Source organism: Rhinolophus ferrumequinum (assembly GCF_004115265.2).
Source record: "Rhinolophus ferrumequinum isolate MPI-CBG mRhiFer1 chromosome 15 unlocalized genomic scaffold, mRhiFer1_v1.p scaffold_54_arrow_ctg1_1, whole genome shotgun sequence".
In the NCBI taxonomy this organism is placed as follows: domain Eukaryota; kingdom Metazoa; phylum Chordata; class Mammalia; order Chiroptera; family Rhinolophidae; genus Rhinolophus; species Rhinolophus ferrumequinum.
In genome coordinates, this window is record NW_022680357.1 from 1,681,327 (window position 1) to 1,696,458 (window position 15,132).

The 15,132-nt window shown below is 52.3% G+C and overlaps 1 protein-coding gene across 2 annotated transcripts in view; it reads left to right on the plus strand.

Moving 5' to 3' along the window:
* GSG1L (GSG1 like) overlaps nt 1-15,132 on the plus strand; it is a 193,096-nt gene that overhangs the window by 122,573 nt on the left and 55,391 nt on the right. For both annotated transcript variants that reach the window (XM_033101078.1, XM_033101077.1), the window contains exon 3: nt 5,063-5,215. In XM_033101078.1, coding sequence (XP_032956969.1) covers nt 5,063-5,215 — 153 coding nt within the window. The remainder of the gene's footprint in view (nt 1-5,062; nt 5,216-15,132) is intronic.

Genomic DNA, 15,132 nt, shown 5'->3' on the forward strand with positions numbered 1-15,132 from the left:
GCGGCCACACAGAGACCCCTGGCTTAGATTGTTACCCTGATTAGATCCCTTGTCATAAAAATGATGTGTCAGGGAGGGTCCTTGCAGCGAACAGAATCCCCCAAATGGTTCAAAGGAAGGCACTTGAATGAAAGAACTTCTTACAGAGGCAGAGGAAGGGCTAAGAGACCCAGACTCCCAGAAGCTGAGAGCCATTACCAGCCCGGGGTGGGCGGAAGGAGCAAAGGGCGGGAGCCCTGTTCTGGAGGCTGTAAGAGCCGCAGACGTGACCGTGAACCTTGGAGCTGTCGTTATGGTCAGAAGGAGGAGGCCACTGCCAGGGAAGTGGCTCAAGACGGAAAGCAAGCAGGGCAGAGACACGCTGACCCTCTCTCCTCCGGTTTCCAGCCGGTGCCCCCATGGCTGACCCAGGGCCAGGAAGCTGGTGATGCTTTCTAGGGAGTACAGAACAGGGCGGAGGGAGAGGCTGGGGCGCCGAGAAGCACTAGCACAGACTGTAACTGTTGAAACGTTCTTCGGGTCTGCCTAGGAACTGTGGAAGATTCTGAGCCCTCGTTTTTCTTAAAAAAGCAATTAACAAGTGTTGGAAAGGTGTTCGGGCTACCTTAGCACCAGACAGAGACTCCTGATGGAGGTGTTACGAATTTAAATATTAATGGAAAAGGGAATAGCTTTTACACTCTGTGATTCAGGCGATTTAACGTTGGGGTTCAACACCCTTCATACCACCTCTTTCTGCGTGGGAAACAGACGTGTAGATAGCAACCCCCCCCATTACTCACCAGCTCACTCCTGGCATTGGTTGAGGGCTCCTGCTGGGGGTGGAGGGCAGGGAGGCATGAGTCCTCAGCCTGCTGCAAAGGTGGGTGAAAGTGGAGGGTGGGCTCTGGAGACCAGGGCAGAGGGGTGCAGGTGCTGGCAGGCGGCACCGGGCACTGAATGCTGTGGGCAGGGATGGGTGGGACACCCCGTGTCACCCCACCTTTAGAGCCCCGCCCCTGGATTATGGATGGTCCGTGGATTCCACGTCTCCCCCTTTCTGCTTTTGCCCCACGTGCTTTGCACAGGCAGCTGCCATCTATGGGACAATCACAGCAGCTACGTCACCCCAGTCCAGAAGGGGCCTCCTCTGCCTCGTGTCTTAGCATAGTCTTGTTCTCAGAGAAGCACTTGGCCACCTGCTCAGGTGCCCAAGCCGGAAGCACAGCCCCACAGTGGACTATTCCTTTCCTTTCCCATCACCTTCATGGGTCTGCAGGCTGAGCCAGCCTCTCGGGACTGCTCGAGTCACGCACGCATCCTGCAATCATTGTCACAACCCAGACCACTGTCACCTCTCGGATGGAGGGCGGTGAAAACCTCCATCTGTTGTCCCCACCGCACGCCCTCCCGTCTGTGCCTCGCGAGACCTTCGGGATCCGGCTGTTGCCCGTAGCTTCCTTCCCCACGCCCCTGCTGCCCCCCCCCCCCCCCGGGCTCAGTGCCCCTAGGAACGGAAGGCCTCGCCACTCCTTTCCCACTCAGTGGCCGTCACTTGCAGGAATCCTGGTTCAGGAGTTGTCTGGGATGCTGGAGCGCGTGTAAACAAGAACTGTGGCCAAGGTACCCTACGCCTCCCTACCCAGACGGGCCCCTGTGACCAGCCCGATTGTGGAGAACAATGATTTCAAAGTGTCCCCGACATCCTGCCAGCTTACAACCTGCCTCCCCATGTTGGTTCCTGGAGTTACAGTCTGGGTTTGAATCCAGACTAACCCGCTATCTAGTGGTGTAGACCAGTTGCTCAATCTCTGTGATCCTAAGCTTGCTCATCTGTAAAATGGGTGCACTGCTTGTTAGGCGACTGGGGGGGGGGTCATGCATGTGTGTACTCCCGTCTGAGGTCCGATTTCCTAGAAGCAGACCCTGAGGTGGGGATCCACGTAGGTGATTCATAAAGGAAACGCCCCAGGGGAGAATGGCAGGGGAAGTGGGAAGCCAGAAGGGAAGGAGGAAGGCAAGTAAGGGGACAATGTCAGGCCAAGGCCCAGGGAAGCTGCTGCAGTGTTGACCCCGGGATGGGGGTGGGGGCTCTGCAGTGTGGGTCACATGCCAGGGTTGTCTCAGCCAGAGCCACAGGGCAGGGCCCCTGGTCAGCTGCCGCTGGACGAGAGCACAGAGGGAAATGTACATTTCCAGGCGCTTTGTAATTGAAGGTGGCAAAACGGAGTCCAGCTGCCCAAGGACACTCCTCCAGGGAGAGAAACAGTAAAAGGGGGTGTGAGAGGCGTGAGAGGAGCACCAGTCATCCAGGTGACTTGGCAGGTGATAAACGCCCAGTACCTGCTGGCCTATTGTTGCTACTAATAGCATAAGAACAACACTCCTTATTGTTATTCAGTTTCTTGGGTGGGCTGGGGCTTTCAGACAGACGCTCCTAGCCCAGTGGGCAGATAGGAAAATAAATCTGGTGGGGATCAGAAGCATAACCCCAGTCAGGCATCTGAGAATCCGGTGCCTGTTTCTCCGTGGTTCTTCCCAAGCATTCCCCCGACTCCCTGCACCGCGCCAACTCCCATCCCACCTGAAAGAGCAGAGCTGGGCCCTGCTAGGAGGGGAGCTGTGGGGGCCCAGGGCTCACGTGGGCAGGATGACGGCAGCCCCTGGGGGAGTCATCCTGGCTATGGGGGAGGCAACTGAATCAGAGCCACCGTGGTGAGGAGTGTCACTGGCCCATTAGTGGGACAACAGCAGCTGGAGGCAGAGGCTGTTGGGGAGGGAGATGTAGGGGCAGCCCTGCGTCTCCTGCCTTCTTCCCTGCTGCTCAGTGGGCCTTGGGCCAGCGCCCGGCCTGGGAGGCTGCGAGCCAGGGGGTGTTGAAACAACGTCCAGGCTGCCAAGTGCACATTATTCTCTTACAGAAATCCAAGGGATTACCCAGGAGATGCGGTATTTTTGTTAAAAAAGAAAAGAAAGAAAAGTTCTCCAAAGCTCTAAAAGCTCCATTGTGCCACGGATGACAGTGTGTGTTTGAGAACCTGTGATTTTCCTCAGGGAGCAGAGAGAGACTCCGAAATTGCTGTTTGTTTGCTTCCTTCACTAAACGGCTTCCCTTGGATGTCCCTGGGATACTCCGGGGGAAGGAACCACTTGTGCAAAGGCAGAGAAGTAGGAAAGAACATGTCTGACAGTTTCAGAGAACAGAGAAGCTGAAGATCAGGACTCTTAGTTGTAAGTGATAGAAAGTCTACCTCAGACCCGCTTAGGCAAAGACAAGGTATTAATTGGTTTGTGTGATTGAAAGAACAAATGATGGGCAGCTTCAGGCATGGCTGGATCTAGGGGCTCCAACAATGACACAGGACACACTCTTCCTCCATCTCTTGGCTCTGCTCCTTGTCAGTCAGTTCCTTCCCTACATCTTCCCAGCCTCAAAACCAGTGGAAAGAAAGGAATCTTACTTCCCAGTAGTTCCAACACAAGTCCTGTGGCTGAGTCTCGGAGAACTGACTCGAGTCTTGTGTCCATCTCTGGCTGGGCAAGCCTGGTCCACGGTCCCTTCTCTAAAGGAGGGACCTTGCTCAAACCATGTGGTTAGTGAGGCTTGAAAGGTAAATCACGTGGATGTGTTCCATTGTCTATTCTCCACCCTTTGCCTCAGAAATCTTATCTGCGTATAGGTCAGTTTCATGTCTCCCTCTTGACTCCCTCTGTAGCCTTGACCGCACGCAAGAGCCACCAGGCTCCATTTCCAATCCCCCACCACGTTCCTCCCGTAAAACAATTGTAATAATGCACGTGAATTGAGGGGTCACTCTATGCTGAGCATGACCCCTTTTCATTGCTGTGTAATTGAATCCTCAGCACGATACTGTGAAATAGTTGTTCTTATGATCCCCATTTTATAGGTGAAGAAACTGAGGCACAGAGAGGCTCATTCCTGAACCAGTGATTAGAGTCCTGGGACGGGCGGTGGGGGGAACGTAGAGCTCTGATTGGCCAGAGATGAGTCCTCTGCCCCAACATGGAGCCAAGAGGTGGTCAGTTGCAACCGAACTGCGTAAACAGAGAGAAGGAAGGGGCTCTCCAAATAAAGCATGTGTAAGGAGAAGATGGTATACCGTGGGATGGGAGAAACAGAAGGTGCTCCCTAGACTAAGTAGCAAATGATGGTAACCCAGTGTGGACCAATCTGGAGGCAAGGGGAGCTGTGCTGTCTTAGGGAATACACAAAGGATTGAACAGCCACACTGCTGGAAGCCCAGGGGTGCATCTGGGCTTCAGGAACAGCTGGACCCGGGCACTCACGCTGTCAGAGTACCTGGAATCTCATCCGAGCCTCTTTCCCCGTCTACTTGCATGTTTCCAAGCTCACTGTCCTAGAGAGGGGCTTTGATTGGCTGCTATAGGTCACCTGATCAGACCAATCAGCTGTGCCCAGAAGGCTGGGACCACAGCAGAGAACGAGAGTTCCTACCAGAACCACAAAGTGAAGCTGGGGGAGCAGCAGTGGTGGTTTCTAGAAAAAAGTGGAGTGGGGTACAGGGCAGATAAAACTGGAGGTGTCGTGCGTTGGGGTGCTTAGAGCTGCAGATAACAGAATATCACGCTGACCTGCTTGACCTCTGGGAAGCCTTCCGGGTGGTGATTGGATGGCCAAATGTGGGCACCTGTCCATCAATTACTGGCTAACTACAGTGTCAGCTCCGTCCTAAGGCAGAGGTCCTCCTGGCTCCCCGTGGCAGGCGTCTCACAGATGAGAAGAGAAAGAGAGGCTATCATGTAGCCACGGGATGGAAGGCCTTCCCTCCGATCTGAGTGGGCCCACTTAGCGGTCACAAGTCCCCCTGCACCAGTAACCGTCACCCCGAGAGTGCCACAACCAACTGACGTAGGCTTGGGTTCCTGAGTTAGTCTGCTGAGGAGGATGGGTGGCCCTGACGGCCTTACCCTCATCAGGACCCAGCCTCCAACTGAGGGCTATTCTAGAACTACTGGATCCCCGACCAAGGGCGCGGGGAGGCTGCCCTCGGGAGCGTCCAGGCTGCGCCCCTCCTCTCACGCCTCCGCCTCCATCGTGCAGGGGTCCTATGGCTGTCGGTCGTCTCCGAGGTGCTCTATATCCTGCTGCTGGTGGTCGGCTTCAGCCTCATGTGTCTCGAGCTTTTCCACTCCAGCAATGTCATCGACGGACTCAAGCTCAACGCCTTCGCGGCCGTCTTCACGGTGCTCTCAGGTAAGGCAGGCGCCCCGGGCCGGTGCTTAGAGCAGGGGGCACGTGGGCCCCCGAGCCACCCGGGGGCTGATTCCTGGCTGTTCCACTGCTCTTCTCTGAGCCTCAGTGTTACAGTTCGTAAAATGGGGTTTCTTCGCTCGCTTATTCACTCATTCAGCGCGTGCTTATCGAGTGTCTTATCGCAGACCAGGCACTGTGCAAATAAGTCCTGGGCTATGGGAATGAAGAGAAACAGGCGCTTCCACTGCTCATGGAATATAAGGCAGAGACAAGTGGGTCGGCTTGAGACGGATTCGGGAGATCACTGCCCTACGGCTTGGAGATGGCTTAGATCTGTGGGATCACGAGGGAGAGAGAGACGGTCGTGAGAATGGACGCCCGGCGGTCTCTTCCCCAGGGATGTGAAACGGAGCCCATTTGGGGATGGCGGGCTCCCGTCTGCTTTAGCACTTTTGCCTTTGACCCATCCACATGGAGATGCCCAACGGGAAGCTGGCTCAACAGACTTACCTGGAAGCTCAGGGGTGAGTGTGGGGTGGGCAGAGGCCATGGAGCCAAGGATTTGGAGGGTTTTAGGAAGAAGGGGAGAATCAACAGCATATAACACAGGGAGGGGCAGATGGACAGTTCCAAGAAGCAGCCATTGGTTTAGGCGGCCAGGTGCCCAGAGTGGTGTCAGTCGGTCCAGGTCACGAGGGGTTAAGCGGGAGTGTGCCAGAAGGGGATGAAAGGAGCCTATAAACTATAACTTCAGGCGGCCTGACAGAGCGGCGGCTTGGCTGTGCAAGGCGTCTGTTCCTAAAAAGCCAAATGTAAATTGAATTTCTATAAATCTAGTCCCGTTCTTCATGCATTGGAAGAACTCTCTATTTAGTGAAACCAAAACGCCGAGCCTTTGGGTAAGGGATATAATCGCCCCCCTAATTGAGGTCTGTGTATATAACAGAGGGAGCCCTCAAAGAAAAGAGAGCTGAATTCAAGGAATTAGAGCTCATTCTGTAGATCAAAACATGGGTGACCTGTCTTTCCCAGGATGTGGGAAATCTAACCACAAAAGGAAAGGCAAGGTGAGGAGAGGAGGGGAGGGGAGCGGAGCGGGGAGCGGGGAATACAGTGATCCCCATAACACAGAGTCGATTCGCTCACCCCACCCCCAGCTGTTACTGACAGAGTCTGTTTAATTTTTTCATCTTTTATTCATTTATTCAACCAACATTCATTGGAAGATCTGCTGGGCACCAGGCATTGTATCAAGTTTGGGGGAGTCAACAGAAAAAACAAAACACAAAACCGGGTCCTTGCCCCCCTGAAGTTGGCAGTTTGGTAGAGAGACAGATTCACTGTCCAACGACAGGGACGTGGCAGGGGGTGGGGCGTTGACCTGTGTGTCCTGGGCGTGGTCGGTCCTGCAGCAGGGGCACCCGTCTGCCCAGGGGGTGGCAATCGGTGGGGCGGGGCATGGAGAAGGCACCATTTGAGCTGAGACTTGGAAAATATGTCAGCGTTTGCTTGATGGACAGCTTGGGGAGGGCATTCCAGGTGGAGGGAACAGCATAAGCCAAGGCCTTGTGAGGTAGCATGTTCTGGAAACATCAAGTAGTTCAGGATGGCGGGCAGGCAGAGAATAGGGAGAGCAGAAATGCTGGGAGAGGAGACTGGAGAGCTAGGGGGTGAGTGTCTTAATGTTTTGCAGTGATTTTGTCACTGGCTTCGTCTCTTTTTCTTTCTCTTCATCAAGCATCCAACCCACCCCTTCAACCAGCTTACTCCAGTCACAAAACAAACCTGGTGAACGGCCCTAGGTAGCCATCTCCAGTTCCTTAAGCAGGCCTTTTGTGAGGCAGGGGTGGGTGGCTCTTCCCCGACCTCAAAGAGCTTATCAAAGTTTCCACCCTGCCAAAACAAACCCCGGTTTCCTTCTAGCTTTAGTTTAAAGAAAATAAGCTCATCTCAGTAATTTCAGGCAGATGAAAAATGCAGGGCTCAGGGAGGTTAATTGACTTGCCCAAGGTCACACAGCTGGTCAATTGTGGAGCTGGATTAATCCTGGCTCCTGCTGGCATCAGAGCCCTGTGTTTTCACAGTCTGGAGCCGCAGGAGTGACCGGGCAGGTGTGGGAGGGAAAAGACTTTTAAGTCTCAGAAAACAGTAACTGAGAAGCATGTAGTAGTTGGATGATGTAATAAGACCGAAGTAGCAGGTGGTGGAGAGAAAGAATTTTATATTCTCGCCTGGGAAAAGGTAAACCCTGGAGACACAGGATACTAGGGGAGAGTGGAGCCTCGGACCTGCCTGGCCCTGAGGAACTGGGAATTCGGGAGCCCCTTGAGAACAGAGCAAAGGGGGCGACAGGCGAGGAGGGGCTGGGCGTCCAGAAGGAACGAGCAGGATTGGGGACTGAGTCCATGGGACCAGCTTACACTGAGGGGTCCTCAGCCAAGGTCACGCCTTCTAGGCTAGAGGAGAAAGCGGGTGGGGGGGGCAACCTCTACTGGAACTAATTATTACAATTAATTATTGTAATGAACCAGTTATGACGAATCCTAGTAGCCAACGGTGACTGGGGGGGCGGGAGGGGGGCGGCACCAGCTCAGCCCGTCTGTCACGGGTGTTAACGTCCTTGGGAGGGAAGGAAGAATGAACACATCCCTATTGCAGACGAGAAAACCGACTGCTGCAGTCACGTCGGTCGCGTCGCTGAACCCCAGAGCCTGTCACATAAAGGGCTTTGGGCATGGGGACTTCAGGTCGTCATTGTGTCATTACTCTTCCTCGCTGTCCTTAAATAAACTAAAGGCAGCTCATGGCCCCAGGGACCAGCCTTGTCCCACTGAGCTTGGGGTGCAGGGGTTCAGACTTTCAGAGATGGAGGAGGGGTAGCAGGGCCCCGCCAGCAGGACTGTCTTCCCAGCCACGAGATCCTGACGGACAGAAGGGTGGCTGCACGGAGCGCCTCGGCCCGAGGGCCGGAGGTGGGGCTGGGATGGTGAGCCCACGGGTCCAGAGCTCAGAGCTCACCCTACTTCTAGGGATCCACGACATGCTTTTGACTGCTTTTAAAATCAGAAGGAAGAAAAAAGAATATAATCAGAATGAAGGCATAAGAATGAATCTGGACTGGATGATATTTGTCTTTCTGCCATCGCAGTCATAAAATGTAATGGTTAATAATTCTTTTATGGAGGACCAGCTCCGTGAAGGCAGAAGTGCCTGGGGCCCATCGTGGGGCCACAGCTTCTCTCCATCACTCAGGACGGAACAAGGCCAGTTCCAGCCCAGCTCCCCCCCAGTCTTGCGACCTCAGCTGAGAGGGGATAGAGAGGGCGGAGAGCCCCCTGGGCCCTTCCCCCCCGGAGGCCAGGCTCTTATACCCCACAAGGGACTGAGGGCAGACTGGAAGATGTCTGTTCTTCCCCAGTTCCCCTGAAAAATGAAGCTGATTTACTTAGGAAACAAAGAAAGTCACTTGGAGAATTCTGTGTGCATTTCCAGGAAATAATCAGACCTCATGGAGAAGTCAGCAAGCGTCTGTTTTGTTCAGGAACAAGGACAATTTACAATTAAACAAAAAAATGACCCAGGACGAGGCAGCTCGTTGAGGGCCAGGAAGCCAGGACCTTATATTTTATGTAATCTTGGCATATTTGGTTTCATAATATAACATATATTTAACTGCACAGTACCTCGCTATAAATCTTATAATTGATTTCTTAACCTTCAACCATGTTTTATACATCATTTTGTTATATTAGACGCGTAATGTATGATTTGAAAATTTTTGTTTCCTTTTACAAATGCAGAATATGCTAAATTTGAAAGGTAACCTAATGCAGTGTGATGGAAAGGTGAATGTTTTACTGTTTCCGTGACCAAAAAATACAGAGCTAGTGGACGTTTCGAATGGGAATTCAAGTTAGAATTGTATATGTCTTTCTTTGAAGGAGGTCTAACCCTGTGATTTGAGAATGACGTCAGAGAATTTTGATTGAGAAGCACTTGCGTCCTAACCGTTAGAAACACTTAAAAGAATTTCACGAGCTATTTGCAGTGAGGTGGACACCACCCGGGTATTTTGAACAGAGGTTTGGGGACCTGTGGGGTGGTGCCCGAGGGACCAAGTGTGCAGATCCCACAGGGACCCCAAATCCTCGGAACCGAGCTGTGAGGCAGGTAAAGTGCTGCTCCCCTGGGGGCTGACGGGGTCTCCAGCCCCAGGAGCCACGAAGCCTGTGAGTTCCCAGAAGGCACGTTTGCAGTCACCGGCCTCGGCCCTGGTCTCAGGCTGCTTTCTCTGAGGGGACATGAGCTGTGCCTTTTCATTGGTTGCCGGGCAGCTAGGCTCTCAGTCTGGGGTTCCGTCAGAGCAGCTTCCCCCCAGGTGAGGTTTCCTGTGGTCTTAAATTCCTCTCCCGTCCACGCTTCCCTTCACTCCTTGGCTTTTTCTTGGCGCTTACGCTCGGTGTGGTGATTTATAACTTCTTACTGTAAACCGCCACATAATATTACAGGATGAGTTTCCTGAGATCTTAATTCCACTGTCCACCCTGCCACTGTGGGCCATGCCCGCTCTGTTCAGCTCCCCTGCCCGGGCCAGCCTGGGTCTTTTGTCCATAGTGTAGAGAGCAAGTACTTTTATGTGTTTCTGTGTCTAAAAGTACAGAGCGTCTAAGTCAGAGAAATGAGTATTTCCATATTATTAGAGGTTCTTTTGCTTGCAAATGACAAGGACACAATCAAATCAGCTGAAGGAGAAAACGGGGGTGGTGGTCGGAATCCATAAGTTCATAGAATGGAAAAGTGCAGGGTGGTGAGGCTTCAGGCATGGCTGCATCCAGGTAATCCCGTCATCAGGAATCTGTCTGTATCTCCAAACTCTGCCTCCTTCTGTGTTAGCGTCATTCTCAGCCAGGCCTGTCCATGTAGAGAGAGGAAATAAGCAGCCCCAGGCTTATGTAAGATTCCAGAGGTAGCAAGAGCTCTTGCAAAACTCCTGCAAAACTCCAAGGAGGCCTATGATTGGACCAGCTAGATTCAGAGGCTCATTCCTGAACCAATCAGCATGCCGGAGGATAAAATACTCTGATTAGCCCGGCCTGGGTCCCTCGGCACACCCGGGGTGTAGGCTTAGCCCCGGACCAAGCAGGATTATTAAGCAATGGTGGGCAAGGGGTTGCCCAAAGGAACTGGCTGCCTGCAAGTCCCCATGGCTTGTCAACTTGGGAGAGTATCGGGGGGTCAACCCCCAAAATGGCAGATGTCTTCATTGGGGTGCCTCCAAAACAGACCCTGAGATGACAGTGTAGGTGCAAGTAGTTTATTTGGGAAGTGACCCCAGGAAGTAGGACGGGGAAGTGGGGATGAAAGACAGGAAGGGGGACGGGCCACCGAAGGGGGTGTTGATGAGCAAGTGACCGCTGAGGGAAACTGGGGTTCCGGCCTGCAGGGGCGCTCTGAGAGACTGTGTACAACACTCAGAACTGCCCACAAGGGGTGGCAGGGCTGTGGTGTTTGTCCACCTGCCCACCTCTGTCACAGGTTTAGGGTCACTCTGGAGACAGTCACTCCCAGAATGTCTAGCCTTCTCCACTTGAGAAAGCAGATGATTGAGGAAGGAAGCCACCGACACACAGGAACTGCCTACCCCACACCGCAGGTGACCTCTGGCATGGGCCAAGGGGATACGGATGGGGGTCTGACAGGTCTGCCACAGAAAGAGGGGTGTCCTGATCCCCGCTGGTGCGCTGTGAGACGGTTCTGACACTATCCGCCCCGAGCTAGTATCAGATGTCACGGTTCCCAGCAAGACAGCCACCCCCACCCCCCTTCCACCCCCTGCCCCCAGATGCCAGCGTGAAGTTCAGGAGGTCCCTCTGTCACCCTCGCTTCTGCCCAGCCGGCTGCAAAGTCCGGGTTCTCACCGGCCCCTCAGGTTTGCTGATTCACCCAGAACCGTTCACACATCTCAGGCAAGTGCTGCACTTAGGATTACAGTGTTATTAAAGCGCATGAGGACCAGCCACAGGAAGAGACACCTGCTCTGGGTCTCAGGTGCAGGCTTCCGCGCCCACCCTCACCCGTCTGGTGGAATCAGGGTGCCTAACCCCCCCCCAGGACCCCTCAGTGTGTTCAGTACCCAGGGAGCTCACGTGGGCCTGCTCGGTGTCCACTTTTTACTGGAGGTTCATTATGTAGACATGCTTGATTGACTCAGCGGCCACACTTGGACTCAAACTCCAGCTCCCCCCTTTCCCCGCTTCCCGGAGGGCAGGCTGGCTCAAAGCCTGCCTAATCACATGGGGGGGTCTTTCTGGTGACCAGCCCCCATCCTGGCTCATCTCATTCACTAGCAGGAACTCCTATGTAATCTGAGGGGCTCATGAACAGAGACACCCCTCTTCTCAGGAAATTCCAAGGTGCAGTCTCCCTCCCAGGAGCCAGGGAACAGGCCCGTCGAATTCTCTGATGCACAACTGGGGGCCTGGACAGGCAGACAGGAGCTCTACCTCGGCTGAGGTGTCGCCTGCCTGCAGCTTATGTTTGGCTGGGCAGACTGGAGCCCTAGATAATATTTGAGGGAGGGAGGCCCTTGGTAGTTCTCTGACTTGGGACAGACGCCGTAACATTTGCAGGAGGGCTGGGGCTGCTTGGCCCCGGTGGGAGGCCCTGGCAGGCTGGGGACACCCCGGTTTGTCCCCACCAGTTCCCTGTACCAACCCCTCCTGTGCTATGAGGTAGTGGACCGCCCAAAGCACCCCCAAACTCAGCTAACCTGGCTGGTTCAGTATCCCCTGAACCCAGGTATGCGAGGAGCACAGTAGCCCTTTCATTTCTGGAGAGGAACTTAATTTTATTTCCGTGCTTTCATTCTTCTGGCCTAGTGCCAGACTTATCTTCAGAATTTGGGGGGCTTCTCCCCCCGTCTTTGCCTGGGGCTGTGCAACAATTGTCACTTGTCATATGCAGTGTCAGATAAAGACGGGGTGAGGTCTAGTCGTGTCATCATCAGGTCACAGTCCCCGACCTGAAACCCAGGAGGCGAGGATGGCTCCAGAATTGAGAACTTTTTAGATCTGGGGAGGTGATGTAATACACAGACCCTCTATTTCACAACACCCCAACAGGGGGCTAGGGCAGCACCCTGGCGGAAAGCGCATTTGTATTTCTGCAGTAAAACCCATGACTCTTCATATGATGGGGACTGATTAAAAATAGACAATAGCCCTCGCCCATTCAGGTCAGGCTTGGCTGCTAAATGAGTTCAGACCAAGTCAGGTTTTGAGGCCAGAATGAGTTATGAAGAAGCTTTCAGATTTCAGAACTTCTAGGGGTTTGAAATTGCAGACAGGAAATTAGAGGCTCAATTAACTTTCATTTATTGAGCACCTACTATGTGCAAGGCACCGTTCTAAGCACGTCACCGCTTGTCAAACCCTTTGATGGTAGGTACTATATTATCCCTATTTTACAGTCGAGCAAACTGAGGCACAGAGCAGGTAAGTGCCAATCCTGGCTGCAAACCTCCTGTGCTTTACTGTGAGGTGGGTCCTGGTAGGGTTACTGCTGAGCCACTACTGCCTATTCACAGGGTCCCTCGGGTCCCCAGGGCTCTCGGCTGCTGGGGCCAGATGGGAGAGCGGAGAATGAACGTGGTAACTTCGGTCCCTGTGGTCTCGTTCCTCCAGTTCAGAGGTCTCAAGTCCAGTGCCCCCCGGGACCATGGAGGTGACATAAAGTGGCAGAGCCGGCCAGATGTGATACAGCAGTGAATGTGAGGATGGTGGCCAGCTTGGGAATGCATTGTTGCCACGGAGACGTATGCGTGGCATTCAAGGAAAGCCAAACTCTGGGTTTTTTAGGAAAATCCCCTGATCTTTTCATTTAAAAATGTTTTTTAAACAGCTTTATTGACATAGAATTTACATCTTGTAAAATTCACCCATTTAACGTGCACAGTCTATGGTTTTTAATCCATCACCGTATTATAATTTTCAAACATTTTCATCACGCCAAAGAAATCTCGTACCTCCTAGCAGTCACGCCCTGCTTTTCACCAACATCCCCCAGTCCCAGGCAATCACTGATCTACTTTCTATCTCCATAGATTTGCCTGTTCTGGACAGTTTCCATAAATGGAGCCATACACTAGATGGTCTTTTATGACTGGCTTCTTTCAATTAACATGGTGTTTTCAAGGTCCATCCATACCATAGCATGTGCCAGGCCTCCATTCCTTTTTATTGACAAATACTGTTCCACGGCACAGGTAAACCACATTAAGTTTCTCCATTTATCAGTTGATGGACATGTGTGTTGTTTCCACTTTGGGGGTAGTATGAATAATATTGCTACAAACACGTGTGTCCAAGCGTGTGTGTGGCCACGTGTTTTTGTAGGAGAGGAATTGTTGGGTCACCTGGTAACCCTACATTTAACTTTTTCTTCAACATGTTTTAAACCCTCGTGCCAGCCAACAAAACATCACTGCAAACCCTCAGCGCCTTTGCTGCCCCAGCCAAAGAAATCCAACCCTTTTTTGCCCTGAGGGCTAGAAGACAGCTCGCTCTTTCTCTCCCTGCTCAGAGGCCCCTGACCTAATCTTCTCAGTAAATTAAGCTTCTAAAGATGAAAGCCAGAAGGGAAGGGTTTGCAGATGGGTTTTCCTTCCCCCCTTTCGTGTAAAACCTCTGGGACCAGGAACTCCAGAGTCTCTTACCCACTGAATGAAGGGGCAGGAAAGGGGGAAAATACAGGGCGACAATCATGAATTAATCTTAAAATATTATTCAACCACACTATTTACCTGTCAGTTTGCAAACACACAATTGGCCTTGTGGGAAAAGAAAAATAATTTTCCTTCTGCCATTCTACGTTCTTCTGGCTGGACTAATAATCAAACGAACCTCAGACAGCGTCACGGGAGAAAATGACCAAATGTATTACGTGTGTACATACGGGGATTCTGTAAGACCCTAGGACAAATCGGACGGTTGGGGCTTATATGCCATCTTTATATTTTTTAAATTAAAGTTGATCGGGGTGACCATTGTTAGTAAAGTTACATAGATTTCAGGTGTACAATATGCCATCTTGCGCTAAGGAAAAGGGGTGCAGGAAGGCAGTTCCCGTGGCGATACCGTACAAGAGCAAATGTTTGGTAAGAGGGCTTTGAACAGAGGGCGTTGCTGGATTCCTCCCTGTCTGCCGTAGTTAATTTATATTACTCTGCAGTTATCTCTGATGACAGCTCCCTTCGTGGAGCAGGTCCTCTATCTAAATTCTTTTAGGCAGGTAGGGGGAAGGTCAAAGGTTTTTCCTGTCTTTCATTTCTTAAAAATAACCAAGTTAAAATAATACCTTAAAAAAAAAAAGGGGCATATTTTAGGGTGGCCAACGCTGCTTCCCCTCAACCGAAAGTCGATATTCATCCAACGCACAGCTCTCTGTGTGATCAAGTTCCAGCCCCTTTAGACATTGAAAAACACACAGAAGTCTTTTCTCAATTGAGCCTAATCTGACTGTGTCATGGATGTTGTTGTTTTTTAACGGCGTCTGTTTTTGTCCTTTCTAGTTGGTATGTATCAAACGTTACACTCGTGGAATAGAATCCAAACTCTTTCCCCTGGCTCCGAAGCGGCCTCTGCCCTGCTCTGTCACTTCATCTCCCTCCTTGCTGGTCCTCGTGCTCTCTGAGCCTGTTCCTGCCCAGGCTGGGTTCCTTCGGCCCGACTGCCTTCCCCACCCCTTCCTGGCTCACTTCCTTGTCCAGTCAGGTCTCCTCTCCCCCCCCTCCCCTGCCCATGTTCCATGAGGGTTTTCTTATCCCTCATGGCACTTACTGCTTTCTGAGCAGCGCCTAGAAGGTGGTAGACACTCAATAAATACTGGTGAGGTGGAGAAGAGCACTTATGTCCTAATGT